This window comes from Microcaecilia unicolor, chromosome 4 (genome assembly GCF_901765095.1).
Source record: "Microcaecilia unicolor chromosome 4, aMicUni1.1, whole genome shotgun sequence".
In the NCBI taxonomy this organism is placed as follows: Eukaryota; Metazoa; Chordata; class Amphibia; order Gymnophiona; family Siphonopidae; genus Microcaecilia; species Microcaecilia unicolor.
In genome coordinates this window covers 75603494-75627635 of record NC_044034.1, presented here as the reverse complement: position 1 = coordinate 75627635, position 24142 = coordinate 75603494, and the positions used below count along the sequence as shown (strand labels likewise).

At 43.8% G+C, this 24142-nt stretch overlaps 1 protein-coding gene across 3 annotated transcripts in view; it reads left to right on the top strand.

Moving 5' to 3' along the window:
* KATNAL1 (katanin catalytic subunit A1 like 1) overlaps window positions 1-24142 on the top strand; it is a 139871-nt gene that overhangs the window by 75572 nt on the left and 40157 nt on the right. For all 3 annotated transcript variants that reach the window (XM_030200358.1, XM_030200357.1, XM_030200356.1), the window contains exon 7: window positions 9163-9321. In XM_030200358.1, the coding sequence (XP_030056218.1) occupies window positions 9163-9321 (159 nt within the window). The remainder of the gene's footprint in view (window positions 1-9162; window positions 9322-24142) is intronic.

Here is a 24142-nt window from a genome sequence, read left to right as displayed (position 1 = left end):
GACTGTTCCTTTCCACGAGGTACTCCAGGAAGTCCTTGTTAAGAATTGTGAGTCCCAGAAATGTTCAGGATGGTTTCCCTCAGTCTCCTCCCTATGATTCAGAAAACGATTGGCTGTGCTCTCTGGATTTACTCACATCCCGATACTTCCAGTCCACCAGAAGTATCTTTGATTTCAGCTGGGAACACATCACTTTCAGTACCACGTGTTGCCTTTTGGCATTGTTTTAGCTCCCAGGGTCTTCACCAAATGTCTAGCAGCAGTTTCAGCATCGCTACGTAGAATTGGAGTCCATGTATTTCTGTATCTTGACAATTGACTGGTAAAGAGCGCCACTTCGGATGGTGCTCAGGGGTCCATGAGGATGACTATTTAGGTGCTAGAGCTACTAGGGTTTGTTTTAAACTACCCCGTCCCATCTTCACCCTGTCCAATGATTGGCGTTCAGAGGAGCCCTGCACGATACTCAGAAGGTTTGAGCATATCTTCTGAAGACGAGAACAGACACTCTTGTCGCACTCTCTTCCACAGTTTGAGCCTCTCAGCAGATCTCAGCTCGGCAGATGTTGAGATTGTTGAACCACATGGCTTTCACAGTATATGTTACACCCATGACACGTTTTCACATGAGATCAGCTCAATGAACCCTGTCTTCTCAGTGGTATGAAGCCACAGGGAGCCTGGAAGATGTCATCCAAGTGTCCCCGGAGCGCGTATACTCCCTTCAGTGGTGGACCATTCGATCCAGTTTGACTCTGGGACTTCCATTCCAAATTCCTCTGCCACAAAAGGTGCCGACGACGGATCCATGTCTCCTGGGATGGGAGGGGGGGGGGGTGCTTATGTAGATGGGCTTCATACCCAAGATGTTTGGTCCACCCAGGAAACTAATCTTCAGATCAGTCTTCTGGAGCTCTGGGTGATCTGGAATGTTCTAAAGACTTTCAAAGAGCGACTGTCTCATCAAATTGTACTCATCCAAATAGACAATCAAGTTGCAGTGTATTACACCAACAAGCAGGGGGGCACCAGATCACACCCTCTGTGTCAAGATGCCATCCGGATGTGGCATTGGGCTTGCCACCATGGCATGTTCCTTCAAGCCACTTATCTGGCAGGCAAAAACAATACTATGGCCAACAGACTGAGCAGGATAATTCAACCACACAAGTGGTGTCTCAATATGGGCATAGCACACAAGGTCTTCTCAGCGTGGAGCACTCCTTCGGTAGATCTTTTGGCCACTTGGGTCAACCATAATGTCCCTCAGTTCTGTTTCAGGCCCATGACAGACAAGCATCAGATACCTTCCTCCTCAATTGGGAAAGGGAAATGGGACTTGATATACCGCCTTTCTGAGGTTTTTGATTTGGGGTAGAGATCTTTTGTATGCATATCCTCCCATAACTCTAGTGGGGAAAACTTTGTTGAAACTCAGGCAATACCACGGAAACATGATTCTGATCGTGCTGTACTATTCGCAGCAGATATAGTTCCATCTACTTCTGGAGTTATCGTCAGAAGGACTGTGGATATTGCAGTTTTTTCCAACCTTCATCACACAGAACGAGGGGTCTCTTCTACATCCCGACCTCCAATCTCTGACTCTCACAGCTTGGATGTTGAGATCCTAGAATTCACTTTCTTGGGTTTTTCAGAGGGTGTCTCCCGGGTCTTTCTGGCTTCCAAGAAAGAAACCACTAAGAGATGGTATTCTTTCAAATAGAGGAGGTTTGCAGTCTGGTGTAAGACTGCATGGCCCTAGATCCCCTTGCTTGCCCTACACAGACCCTGTTTGAATACATTCTACACCTATCAGAGTCTGGTTTCAGAATCAACTCTGTAAGGGTTCACCTTAGTGCAGTTAGTACTTATCATCAATGTGTAGAAGGCAAACTCATCTCTGGACAGCGTCTAGTTGTTCGCTTCATGAGAGGTGTGCTTTTGTCAATGCCCCCTGTCAAACCTCTACCCATATCATGCGATCTCAATGTCGTTCTCACCCAGCTGATGAAAGCTCGTTTCGAGCCACTGAATTCCTAACATCTGAAGTACTTGACCTGGAAGATCATTTTCTTAGTGGCTGTTACTTCAGTTCATAGAGTCAGTGAGCTTCAGGCCTTAATAGTGGATGCACCTTATACTAAGTTTCATCACAACAGAGTAGCCCGCCGCACTTACCCTACGTTCCTGCCGAAGGTGGAGTTCCATCTGAACAAGTCGATTTGTGTTGCCAGCATTCTTTCCCCGACCTCATGCCAATCCTGGCGAAAGTACCTTGCACACCTTGGATTACAAGAGAGCATGATCTACTATATGGAGCGGACCAGGCCCCACAGCCAGTCTGCCCAACTTTTTTTTTTTTGATCCCAACTGGATGGGGGTCCCCATCAAAAAACGCACCATTTCTAATTGGTTGGTAGGTTGCAATTCCTTTACTTATGCCCAGGCTTTGCTGGCCCTAGAGGGCCATGTCACGGCTCAGAACGTCAGAGCCATGGCTGTGTCGGTAGCCCACTTGAGGTCAGCCTCAATTGAAGAAATTTGCAAGGCTGTGACATGGTCTTCAGGCCACACATTCACATCACACTACTGCCTTGAGCAGGATACCCGATGCGACAGTCGGTTTGGACAGACAGTGTTGCAGAATCTGTTTGGGGTCTAGAATCCAACTCCACCCTCCTTGGCCTGTTTTATTCTGTTCCAGGCTGCACTGTTGTTCAGATTGTATATGGTTTCAGGTTAATCTTTGTTATGTCCTCACCGTTGTGAGGCCCAATTGACCAGTGTTTGTTGCTTTTGATGAGCCTGGATGCTAGGGATTCCCCATTTGTGAGAATTTATAAGCCTGCTTGTCCTCAGAGAAAGCGAAGATACTTACCTGTAGCAGGTATTCTCCGAGGACAGCAGGCTTTATATTCTCACAATCCCTCCCACCTCCTCTTGGAGTTGTCTCCTTTCTTATTTTTACTTTTTTGCTATAGTATAAAACTGAGGAGACCGCGTTCTCACTGCGGGCAGGAAAGCACTTGCACGTGCGTGGTGGAGCGTGTCTCGCACTCCACAAAGCTCTGCTTATGCTGTTCATAAGTCCCGGGCCGGGTGACGTGGGTCGGCATCACCCACTTGGGAGAATATAAAGCCTGCTGTCCTTGGAGAATACCTGCTACAGGTAAGTATCTTCACTTTATTGGGGATGGATCTGGGAATCTATTTTATGAAGGCATATAGGCGCCCATGTTGCCTTTATAAAATAAACGCCTTTTTGGACATCACACATAGGCCTGTGCACTAAAGTGTGCTGGTTTTGTAGTTATGTTACATGTGTTTACACGTGTTAAAATCTGCACAATGTACTAATGAGTGAATATTCAAAGAATTTGTTTCTGTTAACTTTAGGAGATAACCAGATAATCTTTGAATTTGAATGTTTTCCCCTGGGTACTGTTTTAATAATATTCAGACAATTCATCCAGTTAAAATTTAGCTAATCACTTACATATTTATTTACAGAATTTATAGAGTGCTTTATAGTCGTCTGAGCACCCAAAAGGTTGTACAACATCCGCCACATATGGAATACAGCATAATTATATTAAAACTCTCATATGTACACACGCAAAATAATTTAATAAAAAGTTAATATAATACCAAAGTTAGAACCATTACTCATCATGTATGAACAATTTCCTTTGGGTCCACCAAACAAATAACCTCCCCATTACACCATTAAATCATTCTGAGAGGAGTGAGAACCATGCTGGGCTGTCCTTGCATTAGTTGCAAGAATGATGTCCTAGTTGTTCATGCAGAAGAATCTGAATCAGGAGAATTCTTGGGAACTACGTCTTGCAGTTCATGCTCTGCCACTGATTCTCTGTGTGGTTCAACTGCCTTTCTGCTGCTTGATTTTTCCCATCTCTAATTTGTATAATATTGTTCCTTCTCATTATGTCAAAAGCTGTTGTGCAGTTTTCTAGCAGTGAAATCAGTTGCCATGACATCCTCTTCAAAGGTGGTCAGATGCATGTTAATGAAGTGCTGTGATTATAATAGGATGAGAGCTACTGTTTGTGTAAGGTGACATATCAAATACTGTTGTTGTAGTTATATAAAATAAGGATATGAAAGAGATTGCTTAATCTGGTTGTTACAGTACAGCTGATATGTCAAGCATGGGATGAATGGTTAAGTGACTGTGGCAAGAAAGTATTCATAATGTTCAAGTAGAGTATGATTTGAATTTTTGTATTTACCGTATTTTTTTGCCCTGATTCTTATGCATATACCAGAAATAGGTAGTTTTAGATAAAACAGTGACACACACAAAGGCTCTTCAAGTATTAACTGTAAACCTCAATCTACAAAGCACGGAGGTTTCACTCTGTCAAATGGATTCTAACCATGTAGTCACTTCTGTCCTGGAACTCTCTGCTCTCCTGTGTTGTCCTTACCTGGAGTGAACTAGCTCTCCCACATCATCTTCTGCGTTTTCAATCAGCTCCCATATTTATTTATTTATTAGGATTTATTCACCACTTTTTTAAAGAAATTCACCCCAGGTGGCATACAGTGGGAATAAGCTTGACAGCAGTAAAAAAAATATTCAAATAACAGTACACATTATGGCATTGTATATTACACAATCGGGCTCATTTTCAAAGCACTTAGCCTCCCAAAGTTCCATAGGTTTCTATGGAACTTTGGAAGGCTAAGTGCTTTGAAAATATGCCTCAATGTCATCACAATACACATTAAAAAAATCTTTTTTTTTTTTTTTTTTAATTGGGATTTATTAACCATCTTTATGAAGAGATTCACCCAAGGCGGTGTACAGTAGGTATAGTTTAACATTAAATTTACAATTTTTTTTAACAATAATAAAATGAACAAATATAAGCATAAATATAATAAATGAGGTAAACTTGGAAATAGCAAATTTAAACCTAATAATAGCACTAACATGAAACAGTATCAAAAATATACACATTTAACAGCACTGTAGAGCAGTCATATAACAGAAATATGATAAATGTCAGTACAATGCAAACAATACCACAATAGCATGGAAGAACATTCCAAAATAACTAACATAGATATAATGTCAACATAATACCAATGAAACACCTAATTAGCACCCATTAGGATATCCAAATAATGTAGATATGATGCTAAAGCTTTTTCTACATTACAGCTTACCATGTAGCTGAGGGCCAAGTGCAGGTATATAGATGGGAACAAGATGGGTTGTATACTGCCAGTTGAGATAAATAGATGGGTGGCTAAACTCAAGGCAAGTTTTCTGTACAGTTAAACAAAACATAAGGAATAAGTCTGTTAGATTGTGTGTAGCAAGCTAGTCCAGGTGCAGAATGCTACTACTACTACTACTATTTAGCATTTCTATAGCGCTACAAGGCATACGCAGTGCTGCACAAACATAGAAGAAAGACAGTCCCTGCTCAAAGAGCTTACAATCTAATAGACAAAAAATAAATAAAGTAAGCAAATCAAATCAATTAATGTGAACGGGAAGGAAGAGAGGAGGGTAGGTGGAGGCGAGTGGTTACGAGTCAAAAGCAATGATAAAGAGGTGGGCTTTCAGTCTAGATTTAAAGGTGGCCAAGGATGGGGCAAGACGTAGGGGCTCAGGAAGTTTATTCCAGGCGTAGGGTGCAGCGAGACAGAAGGCGTGAAGTCTGGAGTTGGCAGTAGTGGAGAAGGGAACAGATAAGAAGGATTTATCCATGGAACGGAGTGCACGGGAAGGGGTGTAGGGATGGACGAGTGTGGAGAGATACTGGGGAGCAGCAGAGTGAGTACATTTATAGGTTAGTAGAAGAAGTTTGAACAGGATGCGAAAACGGAGAGGGAGCCAGTGAAGGGTCTTGAGGAGAGGGGTAGTACGAGTAAAGCGACCCTGGTGGAAGATGAGACGGACAGCAGAGTCTTGAACCGATTGGAGAGGGGAGAGGTAACTAAGTGGGAGGCCAGCAAGAAGCAGATTGCAGTAGTCTAAACGAGAGGTGACAAGGTTGTGGATGAGGGTTTTGGTAGAGTGCTCGGAAAGAAAGGGGCGGATTTTACGGATGTTGTAAAGAAAGAAACGACAGGTCTTGGCAATCTGCTGGATATGAGCAGAGAAGGAGAGAGAAGAGTCAAAGATGACCCCAAGGTTTCGAGCTGAGGAGACAGGGAGAATGAGAGAGCCATCAACAGAAATAGAAAACGGGGGGAGTGGGGAGGTGGGTTTGGGGGGGGAAAATGAGAAGCTCGGTTTTGGTCATATTTAATTTCAGGTGGCGTTGAGACATCCAGACAGCAATGTCAGACAAGCACGCTGAAACTTTGGTTTGGATGCAAGGTGAGATATCAGGGGTAGAAAGGTAGATTTGGGAGTCATCAGCATAGAGATGGTAGGAAAAGCCATGGGATGAGATTAATGAGCCAAGGGAAGAAGTGTAGATAGAAAAGAGGAGGGGACCAAGAACAGAACCCTGAGGTACGCCGACAGGCAGAGGGATAGAAGTAGAAGAGGATCCACCAGAGTGAACACTAAAGGTGCGGAGGGAGAGGTAGGAAGAGAACCAGGAAAGGACAGAGCCCTGGAATCCAAGTGAGGACAGGGTATCGAGAAGTATGCTGTGATCGACAGTGTCAAAAGCAGCGGAAAGATCAAGAAGAATGAGGATGGAATATTGACCTCTGGATTTAGCCAGTAATAGGTCATTGGAGACTTTAGTAAGCGCAGTTTAGGTTGAGTGGAGAGGGCGAAAACCAGAATGTATAGTCAGAAGCGTAGCCAGGTTCAGTCAGGTTGACAACGCAGGGGGAGCGAGAGCGGACTTCCGCTGGCGCCGGCACACATTTGCAGTGCTGCACAACGAAAAAAATAGGCGCCAGCGCCAGCAGAACTCCATTTGGGGAAGCGGCCTCTCCCCTGGCGCCCCACCTAGCTACGCCACTGTAGTCAGTCACCATATGTATTAAAGGCTTGGGAGAAGAGCCAGGCTTTCACCTGCTTCCTGAGGTAGAAGTAGTCTCGAGTTAGACATCGCCCCTCTGGGAGTAAGTTTCAGAGTGTGGGGGATACTCCTGAGAAGGCTCGTTGGCGGGTATCATAATGTACAATTTCTTATGGTGAGGGTACAGATAGTAGTGATTTATGAGAGGACCTTAGAGGTCTCAAAGGTGTGTAGAGGATATACCTAAAGTACTCTGGCCTATTTTATCTAAGGATCTTGAAAGTCAAACATAGTTTTACATTTAGTCCTGTAAGGCACTGGTAGCCACAGGAAGGGTGTGATGTATTAACACCGCTTGCAGCCTTCTATCAGTTGTGCTGTAGCATTCTGAATTAGTTGGAGCTAATACAAACTTTTTGGTTTGACCAGTGTACAGGGCTTTACAGTAGTCTAGTCGTGATATGATTAAACTCGTCTTTTTAATATATGGAGAGAGATTTCGTAGTTGCTGCAGGTTATAGAGTCAGTTTTTAAAGGTTGCTTGAATTTGTGTGATTAGGGCGAGTGAGTGTGTCTAACAGTATTCTAAGATTCCTTACTTGTGATTTTAGGGGGAGTTCATACTTTCCAAAAGGTATTTTGAAGTCAGATATTTGTCCATTTGTGTTAGATACCCAAAGAATCTCTGTTTTGCTTGGGTTCAGGCAGAGTTTGTTGTTTGTTTTCCCATTCCTTAGTTACGGTTAGACAGGCAGTCAGTTTACTTAATCTGTGGGTAGATCTGGTTCAGTAGGTATGAGTAGTTGCACGTCATCAGCATAGATATAGAATTTTATGTTCATCAACCGAAATAGCTCAGCCAGAGGCTTGAGGTAGATATTAAATAAAATGGGAGACAGTATGAAACCCTGTGGCACCTCACAGTTCAGTGCTCATGATAATGATATGAACTTGCATGAATTTTATTTCATGTGGATCTATATGTATGTATTATGTAAAAAAATAACCACATTCATAAAATGCACAAATTGAAATAGAAAAAATGAGTAACTTTGAAGTTTTTACTTGATATTAAGTCATGCGAAGCTATAATTATAGGTTGTGGTTATAAGAGGTTTGGGGAGGTTAATCCTCTGTAAAAACCTGAAGTCTGACATGAAGGCGATGCAAGTTGGCCAAAAGAGCCAATCTTACCATTCTTTGATTAAAACATGCAGGATACCAGGGGCAGCTGATGGAGCTGAAGTGGAGAGATGGTTGGAATTCCTTCTACAGGGTGTGTGGCTCTGAGCCAGCTGGCACAGGCCTTCAAATACTATAAAATTCACAGGCCAGCTATGCTGATATCAAACACTGCGACATCAACACAAACGAGAAAACTAACCTGCAAATTAAAAAAAATAAAAAATGCAGCCTCTCACCACCAGGGTACCATAGAAAGAATGGAGTCTGAACAGTGAGGAGTTGAGTTGCCCAGTAGGTTCTACCTCAGGCCACCAAACAAGAAAAGAATTTGAGGGAGGAGCATCAAGGGTGAAGAGAGGCAGTTGTAAAGTTGAGGAGCAGAGTATTTCAGTTTACCAAAATGTTGACAAGTGTCGCCGAGATGGCCTAGCCAGCAAGCTGCAGCAGTACTGCACAAATATTTAACAAAATATGCCATATAGCCCTTGTTTTGAAAACATATATGGGATCCTTTTAACATGGAGTGGGTAACACATAGCAGCTTCCTCACACAGCCTATGGCTCTATCTTTGTTTTGAGCTTTTTCTTTTTTTAAGAATGCCTGTAGCAGCAGTATTGTGACATCACAGTGATAAAGTTGCATGAGCCGTCTTATCTCCAGGAAAGAGAAGTTGCAGAGCATGTACTTAGGACTGCTGTGTAACAGTGGGAGCCATTTTGATTTTAGTTTGAAAGACTGCATAAAAGAAAGAAAATGGAGAAAGTTTACAGCAGTGCTTATCAAACTTTGTGGCCACGATCCCCAGAAGAAATGTTATCAGTCTGTGCTATAGACAGTCTACTCTGGTAGTAATCCCAAATGCAGGTTTTGCGATCCTATTTGGTGTTGCAACCCAAAGTTTGAAAAGCCTCCAGTTTACAGTCTTATAGCATGAGTATATAACAAATGCTTAGATCACGAACAAGAAAAACCATGACATTTCACTTCTTTAATTATTTTTGTTAAATTTAGGGTGTACTGATGGTTGGACCTCCTGGTACTGGTAAAACTATGCTAGCTAAAGCCGTAGCCACTGAATGTGGAACAACATTCTTCAATGTTTCTTCTTCCACCTTGACATCTAAATACAGGGGTGAATCTGAGAAGTTAGTCCGCTTGTTGTTTGAAATGGTAAGTCATTTTGAAGCAGCCAGTATTTGCAGATTTTATGATTTTATAAACTTAGCGCCTTTGAAATTTAATAATGTTTATAAATTTCTGTTAAAACAAAAAGCTAGATCAACCCTATGGCTGAGTGGCAGCAGTGCTGTATAGGAAATATGTATGGGTTTTATTTCCAGGCCCAACTTCTGCCCATTGCACAGCCTTAACATCTACAAGCTAACTTTCATGGTATTGCTCTGGCTAAAGCAGTGCATTATGGTCAGAAATCTTAATATTTTAGACTTAGGGGGAAGTTATCAAGGTGTGGTAAAAGGCAGGCTTTTAACGTACCTTGATCTACCATGAGAGTCACCAACTTGTGGTATATTAGTGCTACAGGTTGCTGACTGATAAGTATATAAATATTGCCATATTGTGACAGGCCTCAGGTCCATCAAGCCCAGCATCCTGTTTCCAACAGTGGCCAATCCAGGTCACAAGTGCCTGGCAAGGTCCCAAAACAGTACAATACATTTTATGCTGCTTATCCTCTAATAAAGGATTAACACTGCTTACAAGCCACCTTGCAAGCAGCGTTAGTCCATCGGCCTGGGTGCATCAGGCCACCAAGCCACACTTTGGATCCCATCACCGGTGAGGGTAGAAGTGACTAGGATTGATCCTGCCCATCCGCTAGACTCCAGGGATTTGTTACAGTGCCAGTGGAAGGAGGCAGAGGATAGAGAAGCATAATTGACTTGAGGGCAGGCCCCTCCCCCATTTTGGGGGCCCTTTGGGTGGGGTGTACTGTTGGGGGGCAGGGGCCTACAACAGGATCTTTCTTTTTGGGAGAGAGGTCCTTTGGAGGACTACAGATTTACCAGTTATTGGCCCCTTTAAGTGGTGGCCCAGATGCATTGGGCCGTGGCTTGGTGGCCTGATTCTCCCAAGCATTAAAATAAACCCAGTATTTTGCTGGTGTTATTTTTCAGGCTATACCTTGACATGCAATGTCACCCGGTGTACACCACAAGCCATAGTATGGTATTTACATAGTGATAAGCTATTTTGATTGATTTGTTGGTGGGATATTTTTTAGGTTCTACTAGTATCCAAAATTGCTTAGGAAGTGTGGAAAGGGAAACTACCCTCTCAACTATTGTCCAGGGAACTTCAATAATAATCTCCCAGATAAACTGTTATCCTGTTTAACTGCACTGATATACTGACAGTTTAAGAAAGGATGTTATCTGGTAGAGTTTGATAATGCGTTAGTGACCCCTTTAGCAAAATTCCTGGATGGGGATCTTAATTCCTGTTCAAATTACAGGGCGGTAGCACAGATTCCAATTGTATCAAAAATATCTGAGGCACTTGTTGCAGATGGGTTACAACAACATCTTGCAAAATTTGATCTACTAGATAAAGCTCAGACTAGTTTCTGGTCTCAGTATACTACAGAAACCTTGCTTGCCACTCTCATACAGAGTAACATAGTAAATGCCAGCAGAAAAAGACCTGCATAGTCCATCCAGTCTGCCCAATGAGGTGGCCAGAGTTGAATCTGGCACTCTGCACAGGTCTCTGTCTCTCCCTGCCAATTTTGGAGCAAAGACCGTAAAAGTCTGCTCAGTACCGTTCCTACTTCCCAACTACTGGAGTTGTCAAAGCCCAGTCCAGCCCACTCCAATCTTGATCCTAATCTGTTTTGGTTTTTTTTGTTTTTTTTTGCCATTTATGGGATCCAGACCCTAGAAGTCTGCCCTGGCATTAGTCATATTTCTCAACCTCTGAAGCTGCCCTAAAAGTTCACTCCAGTTATGAGGTCATTTCAGTTTTGCTTTAATCAGATTCCATCCTTTTTTTTTTTTTAGTGTTCCTCTGTGTTTATCCCATGTATTCTTCAATTCTGTCACTGTTTTTGTCATCACAACTTCCTGTTGGAGGACATCCACCACACTTTCTGTGAAAAAGTATTTCCTGATGTTACTTCTAAGTCTCCTACCTTGCAACCTCAGCTCATGACCTCTAGTTCTACTGCTTCCCTGTTTCTGAAAAAGATTAGTTTGCATATTAATATCTTTTAAGTATTTAAATGTCTATATCATATCCCCCTATCTCTCCTTTCTTCTAGGGTATACATATTGAGGTCATCAAGTCTTTTCTTATATACTAGCCTTTAAGCCCGTAAAAACGGGCGAGTATTGCAGCCTTCCTCTCTCCCCTGGCCTCACCCCGTCCACCGATCCTCCCCCCCCCCATATCCAGCGACCCTCCTCTTTCCCTTGGCCTCCTCCCCTCCCCCCATGTCCAGCAACCCTCCTCTGTACCCTGCTCTCAGCCCAAGTCCAGCAACCATGGCCTCTCCCCCCGCCCCCCCCAATGTCCAGCTACCATCATCGCCGCTTCTCCCTCCCCCCTCCGTGCCGGGCCCCCTGCACTGACCTGACAGCACCTCTCACCTCCGTATGAAAGCGCTACAGGCAGCAGCAGATCGCTCTGCTGCTGCCTGCAGCGCTTCCACACGGAGGTGAGAGGCATATCCAGCAGACAGCCAAGACCTGTCGCTTCTTCCTCTTAATTCACCCTTTCCTCTCTGAGCACACCACCTGAACTCTCATCCACGCTCTAATTACCTCTCGCCTTGACTACTGCAACCTACTCCTCACTGGCCTCCCACTTAACCATCTATCCCCCCTTCAATCCGTTCAGAACTCTGCTGCACGTCTTATATTCCGCCTGAACCGATATACTCATATCACCCCTCTCCTCAGGTCACTTCACTGGCTTCCGATCAGATACCGCATACAGTTCAAGCTTCTCCTTACCTACAAATGCACTCAGTCTGCAGCCCCTCATTACCTCTCTCCCCTTACATTCCCGCCCGAAACCTCCACTCACAGGACAAATCCCTCCTCTCAGTACCCTTCTCCACCACCGCCAATTCCAGGCTCCGCCAATTCTGCCTCGCCTCACCCTATGCTTGGAATAAACTTCCTGAGCCCTTACGCCAAGCCCCCTCCCTACCCATGTTCAAATCCTTACTCAAAACCCACCTCTTGAATGTTGCTTTCGGCACCTAACCTTTATACCTTTCAGGAAATCTAGACTGCCCCAGTTTGACGACCCCTACTTGTCTGACTGTACATTTGTCCTTTAGATTGTAAGCTCTTTGAGCATGGACTATCTTTCTATGTTAAATTGTACAGTGCTGCGTAACCCTAGTAGCGCTTTAGAAATGTTAAATAGTAGTAGTAGAGGCGCTGTCAGGTCAGTGCAGGGGGCCCGATACGGAGGGGGCGGGAGCGGTGACGGGGATGGGGGGGGGGAGGGTGGAGGTTGTTTCGCGCGATGTTCCTTTGCAGGCGGCAGCGTCGTCATCTGACAATTTGACTCCGTTTCCCTCTCTGTTTCGCCCTCTGACGTCATGATGTCTTGACGCGAGGGCGAGACAGAGAGGGAAGTCTGTACTGCGCATTTGCAAGTGAGTACGGTCACTTGCCGTTTATATGTTTGATTTTTCGCACAATCCCCATATCATTTTTGTTGCCTTCCTGTGGACTGCGTCAAGTCTTTTGATATCCTTGTGAGATGAGGTCTCCCAAATTAAACCCAGTACTCCAGATGGGGCCTCACCAGTGACTTGTACAAAAGCGTTAACACCTCCTTTCTTCTACTGGATATGCCTCTCTCTATGCAACCTAGCATTCTCTCTATGCAGCCTAGCATCCTTCTGGCTACAGCCACCACCTTGACATGTTGTTTCGGTGACTTAAGATCCTCTGATACTATCAACCCTCTCCTGGTCTGTGCTTATCATGAACTAAAAATCCATTTGGATGAACACCATCAAGGATCTTACAGCCGTGTTTGATTTTGGTGAAGCACAATGTCATATTAACAGAGTTGAGCTCTATGAGAGTGGCAGACAGAGTTCTTAGTTAATCAACTTTTTGAAAAATTGTGCGTGATGGTTCTATGGTGTGGAACTTTATCCCTATCTTGGCAGTTTTTTTGTGTGGTGTACCACAAGGTTCAATTTCTCCATTCCATAAACATAGCTTAATTTTCATCTCCATAGATTCAAAGATGGAATGCCAGGGTCTTTTCAACACGCTGCCAAAGTCTCTTTTGTTGCGTTTATTAAGTGTCTAGCTAAAGCAATTTGGTGTTTATGAAATCCTGGTGTTTCCTTGTTTAGCAAAAAGATCCCTGGATCCCAACGGAACTTTCAGCCCGGTAAGCCATAAAATTTGAAATTGAATGGTTTTCCAAAAGGAGCACATTTTAGGGCAAGCCCACCAGATATGATCCATGGTATCTTGTTGTCCACATTGTCTCCAACATTCGGAGCTAGCCTGAGGAAACCACTTATTATGTAGATCTGGAGTTAGGTACTAACAGTATAGTACTTTGACATCTGTATATATAAAAGGCACCTCCAACGTTCTAATGAAGCCTCAGCCGGAAGTTTGAAGCGGTCTAGATATCCGGTTTCCCCATGAGTGTCTGCCCCGCCCTCGCGTCACAACGTGATGATGTCGAGGCGGAGCAATGACACTCAACGAATCGCGATCTCCCCCTGCCCCTCGGCGGCCATTTTCAACAGGCAACCGGCATCAAGGAGCGCCAGCCGCGGCCAGGCAGGAACGTGGATCTTTCCTGCCTGCCACGAACATTTCCTAAAAAGCAACCGCAGTGGATGGAGGGGCAGGTGAGGCAGCAGGGTCACTAGACATGGGTGTCTGCTGGGGGGGCAGGGTGAGAGCAGGGTCGCTGGCATGGGTGGCTGCAGGGGGGAGGCAGGGGGAGATGAGGGTCACTGCTGCACATAGGTGGCTGCAATAGGGCAGGGGGAGAGGAGCCTCGCCGCTACATATGGGAGCCTGCAAGGGGGCAGGGGGATAGGAGAGTTGCAGGACATGGGGGGCAGGAGGAGAGGACGGTCGCATGACATGGGTGGCCGCAGGGGGAGAGCAGGGTGGCTGGAGGGGGTAGGGGGAGAGCAGGGTCGCTGGCCATGGGTTGCTGCAGGGGGGGCCGAGGGAGAGGAGGGTCGTTGGACAGCAAAACCTTGCTAGCGTCCATTTAATTTCTCACAGAAACGGGCATTTTTTTACTAGTTATTTTATATTTGAAGCTATGGCAGTATTTGCCAATGACTGTTCCAGTTGTTCCCAATCAGCAGGCACAATTTAACATTCAGTTCCCTCTCCTATTTCTGTCTGTGGGTCAGGAAGAGAGTCTCTAAGATAACCAAAAAGCATACCCACTAAATGTTTAGTGTGCTGAAAATCTTCAAGGACATCCTCCAAGAATGTATATTTTCCTGTTAAGCATGGCTTATATTTGTTAAAGGTTAAAAGATGCCTCCGCTGTAAATAAGCATATAAATGACTTTGGGGGAGATTGTAATCTCTAGCCAACTTTCTAAAGGTCAACAAAGTATCTTCATTATATAGCTGACCCCATATAGTTAATCCCAGTGCCTGCCAGTTCCTATATACTAATGGTAGCAACCCAGAGGGAAACAAAGGGTTATAGCAGATGGGAGTATAGCGAGATAATGAAAAGTTGTTTGTAGTTCCTATAGCATTCCAGATTTTAAATGTATGAAGTACCTCCGGGGGGACACCTTCTTGAAAGTTACAAAACCGTTTAGGGAGCCATAACAAATAATGGCACTTTGGCAACTTGTTCAGTAAGCACCCATAGTTTATAAGTGGAAGTTTGGTAGCATTCAACAGTGGCTCCAGCTTGAGCTGCACGATAATAAACAGATTGGGAACCCTTATCCCCCCTTTTTTTGGATCTCGATACAGTACCTTTTTTGTAAATCTTGGTTTTCTATCTCCTCAAATGAACCAAATGAGAAAAGTCTGCATGGAGTCAAGTGCACTTTTGGGGATAGCCACTGGCAAGACTTGGAAAAGATATAAGAATCTAGGTAAGACATTCAATTTAATCGTAGAGATCCTACTATATCAGGTGAGAGAAAGCCCTTTCCAGTGTCTGGGGTAATTTGCCTTGTAAAGTTGGTCGTATTTGGGTTGTAGTACTTCAATCACCATTCCATAGCGTCCCACAGATCAATCCAGAGACTTGTGGGTTATGTCCCTCTACCAGCAGGTGGAGATAGAGAGAACTTCAGAGGTTTACTATTTGTGGTCATGTGCAGTCACCTTAATTTCAGTATTCTATTCTCTCTATCTAGCAGGTGGATGGTCATGTCTGTTCAGCTCTGGATTGATTTGCTCCTGGCCTGGTCCCCAGGGTCTAGTCGAGCTTCTGGGGTCTGAGGTGTCCCAGTCCTGGGACTTGGGTGCATACTTGGTGGTGCGAGGTCCCTCCCTTCCTCTCCCATCAACCCCTCCTCTTTGCCTGATGGGGGTTTGTGGTTCTCACTCTCCTGACTTTAAAAGGAGTCTGAGGATTCTTTTGCTCCGGCGTCCTCTCCTGCCTTAAAAAAAAAAATCTCCTCAGTCTGATTTGTCCAGTGTGGCAAGCTTATGCCAGTTTGTAGTACCAGCTGAATGGTGTGAGGACTGACTTGGCATGCGACAGCGAGGGGGTGAGTAGTCCTTATCCTCTCTGTGCCGGTGGGGCAGAGCAAAAGCGGTTCTGATGAAGCAAGTTCTAGATCTCCTGACTCACAAGGGAGGTCACTCTTCAGTTTTATTGATATACCCATTGGAACATAGAGAAATGTATGTGGAAAAATGATCTACTACTGAAGAACCTTGGTCAGGCAATTTGTAAAATATGGACTCAGATTAAGCAGGTATCCTTAGAATTTTCCAGAATTGTGTAAATGGAATACATGGGGCATTTTCGAAAGAAAAGTCTAAGTTGGAATTTGGACGTCTTTGTAAAGCGTCCAAATTTGGAGGCGGGGAAAAGGTCATTTTCGAGAAAAGGACGTCCTTAGATTTGGACGTCTTAGATTTTCAGCGATTTTCGAAACCTAAAACGTCCAAATGCAAGCCATTTGGACGTGGAAGGAGCCAGCATTTTTAGTACACTGATCCCCCTGACATGCCAGGACAGCAGTTGGGCACCCTAGGGGGCACTGCAGTGGACTTCATAAAATGCTCCCAGGTACATAGCTCCCTTACCTCGTGTGCTGAGCCCCTCCCCAAACCCACTACCCCCATCTGTACACCACTACCATATCCCTTTTGGGTGAAGGGGGGCACCTATATGTGGGTACAGAGGGTTTGTGGTGGGTTTTGGAGGGCTCGCCGTTTCCTCCGCAAATGTAACAGGTAGGGGGGAGGGTATGGGCTTGGGTCCACCTGTCTGAAGTGCACTGCACCACGGACCTGCATGCGCTGTCATGGACCTGAGTATGACATCTGAGGCTGGCATAGAGGCTGGCACGTAATATTTTTAATGATGTTTTTTGAGGGTGGGAGGGGGTTAGGGACCACTGGTGGAGTAACGGGAGGTCATCCCCAATTCCCTCCGGTGGTCATCTCGTCATTTCAGGGACCTTTTAATAGATGTTTAGAGACAGGAGAGGTTCCGCGAGATTTGGAGATGAGGGGATGTGGTCCCTCTTCACAAAAGCGGAGACAGGGAAGAAGTGGGAAACTACAGACCGGTAAGAGTCACGTCGATGGTAGGAAAAATAATGGAGTCGCTGCTGAAAGAAAGGATAGTTAACTTTCTAGAAACTGACGGGTTACAGGACCCAAGGCAACATGGCTTTACCAAAGGAAAATCCTGCCAAACGAATCTTATTGACTTTTTTGACTGGGTGACCAAAGAACTGGATGAGGGACGTGCGCTAGATGTAATCTACTTGGACTTCAGCAAAGCCTTTGATACGGTCCCCCCACAGAAGACTCGTGAAGAAGCTGAAAGGATTGAACTTAGGACCGAAAGTGGTGAACTGGATAAGAAACAGTTGGCAGAGGGTGATGGTAAATGGAATCCGCTCAGAGGAAAGGAAAGTGAGCAGTGGAGTTCCTCAGGGGTCTGTGCTGGAGCCTATTCTGTTTAATATATTTGTGGGAGATATTGCTGAATGGTTGGAAGGAAAGGTGTGCCTTTTTGCGGATGACACGAAAATAGCCAATAGAGTGGATACCCTGGAGGGAGTAGAAATGATGAGAAGGGATCGCCGAACGTTAGAAGAATGGTGAAGGGTCTGGCAGTTAAAATTTAATAATTAAATTTCTGGGTAACCTGTAAAGGTTGGTTTCTAATATCACAATTGATAGACTGTTACAGAAACCACAATAAAAATATATTGGTATCATAAAAAAAAATTTTGAAAAATGAAAAATGTGTAAAATATACTTATATATAATGTTGGTTTGTGCTCAGTTTTTTTTTGGTGTATTACAGTGATCTGGTGGTTCAAAATGTGTATAAACACCACACTTACATCATTGCACACCCTGCCTCCATCCTAATCATAATGCTAAGTAAAGGGGCAATATTGTTTATCCAAAAAACTGATATTCTGTTAATAAAAATTACATATCAGCTACTTAGCTTAAGTCGAGTCTGTGCAAGTCCAATCGTTTTCTTGTTGTAAGTTCTTGATCACTGCAATACTTTTTAAATATCAATCTGTGTAAAGTTCTTGGTGAAAAATCAATTTTCGGGGTTCCTAGTTCCTGAATATTGGAAGTGCCTTTTGAAAATCCAGATACACAATATCAACCGGCTTACCTTTATCCACATGTTTGTTCACCCCTTCAAAGAAATGTAGCAGATTGGTGAGACAAAATTTCCCTTCAATAAATCCATGTTGACTTTGTCTCATTAATCCATGCTTATATATATGCTCTGTAATTTTGTTCTTTATAATAATCTCTACTGTTTTGACTGCCACCGACGTCAGGCTTACCAGTCTATGATTTCCCGAATCGCCTATGGAACCCTTTCTAAAAATTGGCATTACATTGGCCACCCTCCAATCTTCTGGTACCATCTTGATTTTAAAGATAAATTGCATATTACTAACAATATTTCTGCAAGTTCATTTTTCAGTTCTATCATTGCTGTTGGATGTATACTATCCAGGCCAGGCAATTTGTTACTCTTCAGTTTGTCAAATTGTCCAGATTTACAGAGATTTGCTTAAGTTTCTCTGATTTGTCAGCATTGAATACCATTTCTGGCATTGCTATCTCTCCCATATCTTCCTCAATGAAGACCGAAGCAAAGAAATCATTTAATCTCTCCGCTATGTCCTTGTCTTCCCTGAGTGCCTATTTTGCCCTACTGTCACCTAGCGGTCCAACTGATTCTTTTGCCCGCTTCTTGCTTGTAATATTCCTAAAAAGGTTTTTACTATGGGCCCTGTTTACTTAGCCGCGCTTTAGGCGTACTAACTCTTTAGCACTAAAAATTAGCATGCATTAACAGTAGAGACACCCATTATATTCCTTTGGAGGTCTCTAGCGTTAGCATGCGCTAAAAAGTTTGTGTGCCTACAGTGCAGCTTAGTAAACAGGGGCCTATGTGTGTTTTTGCTTCCAGTGCAATCTTATTTTCAAAGTCTCTTTGCCTTCCTTATCAGCGCTTTGCATTTAACTTGACATTCCTTATGCTGTTTCCTATTATTTTCAGTCGGATCCTTCTTCCATTTCCTTCACCTCACTTTTTAATCATGCCGGCTGTCATTTAGCCTTCCTTCCTCCTTTTTTAATACATGGAATACATCTGGCCTGGGCTTCCAGGATGGTATTTTTGAACAGCATCCACACCTCATGTAAGTTTTTGACCTTTGCAGTTGTGCCTCTTTTACCGTTCTTCTCATTTTATCATAGTCTCCTTTTTGAAAGTTAAATGCTAACGTATTTGGATTTCCTGTGTGTACTTCAGAGCGTATATCAAATCTGAACATGTTATGATCACCATTGTCAAGCGGCCGCAGTACCATTATCTCCTGCACCAGATCATGCGCTCCACTAAGGACTAGGTCTAGAATTGCTCCCCCTCTGATTAGTTTGTGAACTAGCTGCTCCATAAAGCAGTTCTTGATTTCATCAAGGAATTTTACCTCCCTGCCATGCCCTGATGTTACATTTATCCAGTCAATATTGGGGTAATTGAAATTGCCTATTATTATTGTGTTTTCCAGTTTGTTAGCCTCCCTAATTTCAGATAACATTTCTCCATCTGTCTGTTCATCCTGGCCCCCTTGAATGCGACTTTATATGCCAAGAAAAACTATTCCTTAAACTCCATTACTTGGGGGGGGGGGGGGGGGTCTTTTTCTAAGCTACAGTAGCATTTTTAGCGCACACTAATGATTAGCATGCACTAAATGCTAGAGGCGTCTCTACCATTTAGTGCGTGCTAATCAGCTAAAAATGCTACCTCAGCTTAGTAAAAGGCCCGGTAAGTGAGCAGAGTAACTCAGGTCCCTGCGCAAATTTTTACGAACGAAGATCTCTCCGCTGGAACTGTTCTCACATCACCTCTTCTGGATTGAGTAGAGCTCAGGCCTGCTGTGCCCTACTTATGTGTGTGTGTGTTTCCTTTGTGATTCACACTGCATTCAGGGCCCTTTGAACTTTGTTCTTTAATCAATCACTGTAGTTTGATTGGCAGATAACTGAACACAGTGCTTATCTTGGTGCCTAAAAGGAAAACTCTTGCAAAGGTTCTCTATAAAGGTTTCTTTCTCTAGCAAAGAATTTAAATAGATATTCACAAGTATGGGCCTACCTTTCTTCTGTTTGTATTGATAGAGATGTCTTTAAAATGACTAAAGTTAAAAGTCTAAACTGAGGCTTCCTTTGCCTATTAGCTTTCTTTTATACTGGTACTCAGGGCCGGTTTTAGGCAAGGGTGACAGGAGCGATCGCACAGGGCCTTGCGCCTCCAGGGTCCCCGCAGCGCTTCCTTTCGATCCCTGCCATTTGATCATCAGCTTTCATTCCAGCTGCCCTGCGTTTAAAAAGTTGCGGCAGTGAAAAAGCAGGTTCGCCTCTAGCCTTTAAGCCTTCCCTTCTCTCTCAGTGAGCACTGTGCCACCTTTCTCTGATGCAATTTCCTGTTTCTGCCAAGGCGGCACAGTGCACACTGAGAGAGAAGGGAAGGCTTAAAGGCTAGAGGCGAGTCTGCTTTTTCAGTGCCGCTGCCGCTGCTGTGACTTTTTAAACGTAGGGTGGCTGGAAGGAGAGGAGGGCTGTGGAAAACTGAGAGCACAGGTGGGGCTGCGGCTGTGGTTGGGAACTGGAACTCAGGTGCTGAAAAGGGGGGTAAGTTAAGTTGGGGGCTGGGGCGGGTGAGTCACTGGACATTGAGAGGAGGGCAGAGGAGAATCGCTGGACATGGATGGGAGGGCAGGGGACAGAGGGAGAATCACTGGATGTGGATGAGAGGGGAGGACAGGGGGCAAAGGAGAATCGCTGGACATGGATGGATGGGGGGAAAGAGGAGAGTTGCTGGACATAGATGGATGGAGGGGAGGGCAGGAGAAATGCTGGACATGGATGGAGGTGAGGGAAGACAGGAAGGAGATGCACATGGATGGAGGGTTGGGGAGAGAGGAGAAATGCTGGACATGGAGGGGAGGGCAGGGGGCAGAGGAAAATCACTGGATGTGGATGAAAGGTGGAGGACAGGGGGCAAAGGAGAATCACTGGACATAGATGGGAAGGGAGGGCAGAGAAGAATTGCTGGACATGGATGGGTGGGGAGGGCAGGGGAGAGAAGAGAGTTGCTATGGATGGATGGAGAGGAGTGCAGGAGAAATGCTGGACATGGATGGAGGTGAGGGAAGACAGGAAGGAGATGTGCATGGATGGAGAGGAGAAATTCTGAACACAGAGGAGAGGGGAGAGTTGGAATGCTGGATATGAATGGAGGGGAGGGAAGAGAGAGGATGCGAGATGAACATGGATGGAGGAGAAATGCTGGACATGGATGGAGAAGAGGGAAGAGAGAGGAAGGGGATGCATATGGATGGAGGGGAGGGAAGAGAGAGGAAGGGGATGCATACTGACAGAGATGAGGAAAAGGGAAAAGAGGAGGAAAAACTGCACATGGCTGGAGAAAATAGGCACTCTATACCTCCTCCAGTCAAGTCTGCGGAGGACCCAGCTTTTACCTATGGATGTAGGGCAAGAAATGAAGAAGAAAGGAAAGTAAAGAAATAAATGATTACTCTGTACATTGCAAGCCACTTTGAGTCTGCTTTATGTGGGAAAAAGTGAGGTATAAATGTTCATAAATAAATAAAATAAATAAATGAATAAGTGGAGTTAAGGGAGCAGATAGCAGCAGAATCAGAGACTGGGACCAACATGATCAGAAAAACAAAGTCATAAGACAACAAAGATAGAAAAAAAATCATTTTATTTTCATTTTAGTGTTTGGAATATGTCCAATTTGAGAATTTACATCTGCTGTCTTATTTTGCAATGTATAGCAATGTTCTGTTTTTCTGGTATTGTGCTGCATGCAGAGTCTGTATGCTAATCTGGTTTGTGCCATTTTGGGTATACTGGAGCTGTAACAGCTTACAGAAATTATTTATAATGAAAAAAAACCCAAGTTATTTTTCTTCTCCTATACTTGTGTAATGTTTTCAATGATTACTGTTTATATGTGCCTTGGCTGGTAAAAGGGTGTGGCTACCTATGCCAACATTGTCCAGTTCAGCACACTATTAGCAGCCAAGTTCATACAAAGCTAATTATGTTCAGTGGAAAATAAATCTGTTGGCTCAGGCTTATTGCTATCTGAATATTCAATCACGGTTTCATTATTGCTACCAAGTATTACATATTAAGGGGATTCATTTTAATTCATTTATCTAGTCCTTACGTGCACGTGGTTATGCTTTTTAAACCCAAAGGTTTCCTAGTATAGCATTTTTCATGTTTGAATTAGTTTTTGTATACAAGTTTTGCTTGATTTGTCGTTATTTGAAATAAAAAAAAAATGTTGAAAACATATCTTGTCAACAAGGGGTGGGGCTGGGGGGGTGGGGTCCAGCGAACTGGTCTGCACAGGGCCCTGCAGTTGCTAAGACCGGCCCTGCTGGTACTGTAGGAAAGCTCCCTTAAATGCTAGCCTACGGAGACTTTCTATGTCAAGAAAAACTATTCCTTAAACTCATTTACTAAATTAACAGATTAACTAAAAAATAAGGTCCCAGGGGGGTTACTTTTTTAATTCTAAGTCTACTTTTCCCAAGTAATTTCCAAGCAAATTCTTACCAATGAAGATCTCTCCGTGCCTGGAACTGTTATCACAGCACCTCTTTCTTCCTTTTAATATATATTTTACATTGGAACAATCCTTCATAAATTGAAGGGCATTATGCTTAGGATATTCAGCTGATTGTTCTAGTCAGGATTTTTAAGATATCCACAATGAATATGCATGAGATAGATTTGCATACTGATGCATATTGTGGATATCATGAAAACCCATCTGGTTGGGTGTGCCCCATAGACTGGGCTGAGGACCACTGCAGTATGGGATAATTGGAAAGCTACTGAGAAACTAGCCCATACATGTAAAAGATCCCATCTTGTCTTCTAGCAGTTAATCTTAAAATAAATAGTGCAGACACAGATTTTATAATGTGAATCCACTAAAGACAGAGTCTGAATGTGAAAATAATACCGTATATATGCATACAAAAAAAAATGAAGGCTTTGGGAGTAATGATGAATGAGTCATTACATTTAGAGGGATAAGTTATGCCTACAGTGAAGATAGCCTTGTGTAAACCAACAGTGGTGTAAGAATTTCTTCTTAATTTAGAGCAAAAGGCATTTGGAACTCTGCTTTTGTCCCTGGTTGTTTCACAGATTAGATGCGTCTGCAATTAAAATTGTTTTATAGATTGAAATTAGTGCAGAACACTGCAGCAAGGATTGTGTTTTTAGCAGATTTCACAGGGAGAGAGCCATGCCAGTGCTCATGATTCTTCATTGGTTACTGATTGGTGCATGAATTAAGTTTAAAGTTTTTATTTAATACTAGTAAAACATGCCCGTTTCTTGCGCCAATGAAATGAGCGCTAGCACGGTTTCCTTCCGAACCTCCCCCCTCCCTACTCACCCCTTTCGGTGTTCTGATGGCACTGGCCGCCATTGTTGCGGTCCTCGGCACGCCACCTTCAATCTGTTGCGTCGTTGGTTGTGAAGCCACTGACGCCATTGCTCCGCCCTCGACGTCATCACGTTTGATGCGAGGGTGGGGCCCCAACACTGTGTTTTCGGTGGCTTCGAACCAGAAGGAAGTGCCCGGAGGACCTGACAGTGACGTCAGTGTCCTCAGAACTCAACGTTGAGGGTGAGTTTTATTATATAGGATTTTGAGCCATCAGAGAAAAGGAAGTGGCTTACCAAGCTGATAAATTGAGTTGATACCAACCCAGTAGACAGCTTAGGTCCAGTGAGCCCACCATAGTTTCTGTGTAAATGCTTAAGCACCAAAATATTAATTTTGTCTTTTTTTGTGTGGGGGTTTTCCCAGCTTAGTAGTGGAGTATTGGAGGAGTAGCCTAGTAGTTAGTGCAGTGGACTTTGATCCTGGGGAACCGAGTTCGATTCCCACTGCTGCTCCTTGTGACTCTTAACCCTCCATTGCCCCTGGTACAAAATAAGTACCTGAATATATGTAAACCGCTTTGAATGTAGTTGCAAAAAACCTCAGAAAGGCGGTATATCAAGTCCCATTTCCGTTTCTTAGTGATAAATTGAAGCAGATTGCTCAGGCTCCTTCTAGTGACTCTATTGTGTAATTATCTCTGCTTCAATAAGTATAAACCTTCTAGTTCTGCTTTTTGTTTGTTTGTTTATTTATTTATTTGTTTTGGTTTTTCTTTGTTGGTAGTGAGTAGGATTTTTTTGTATTAAATTTG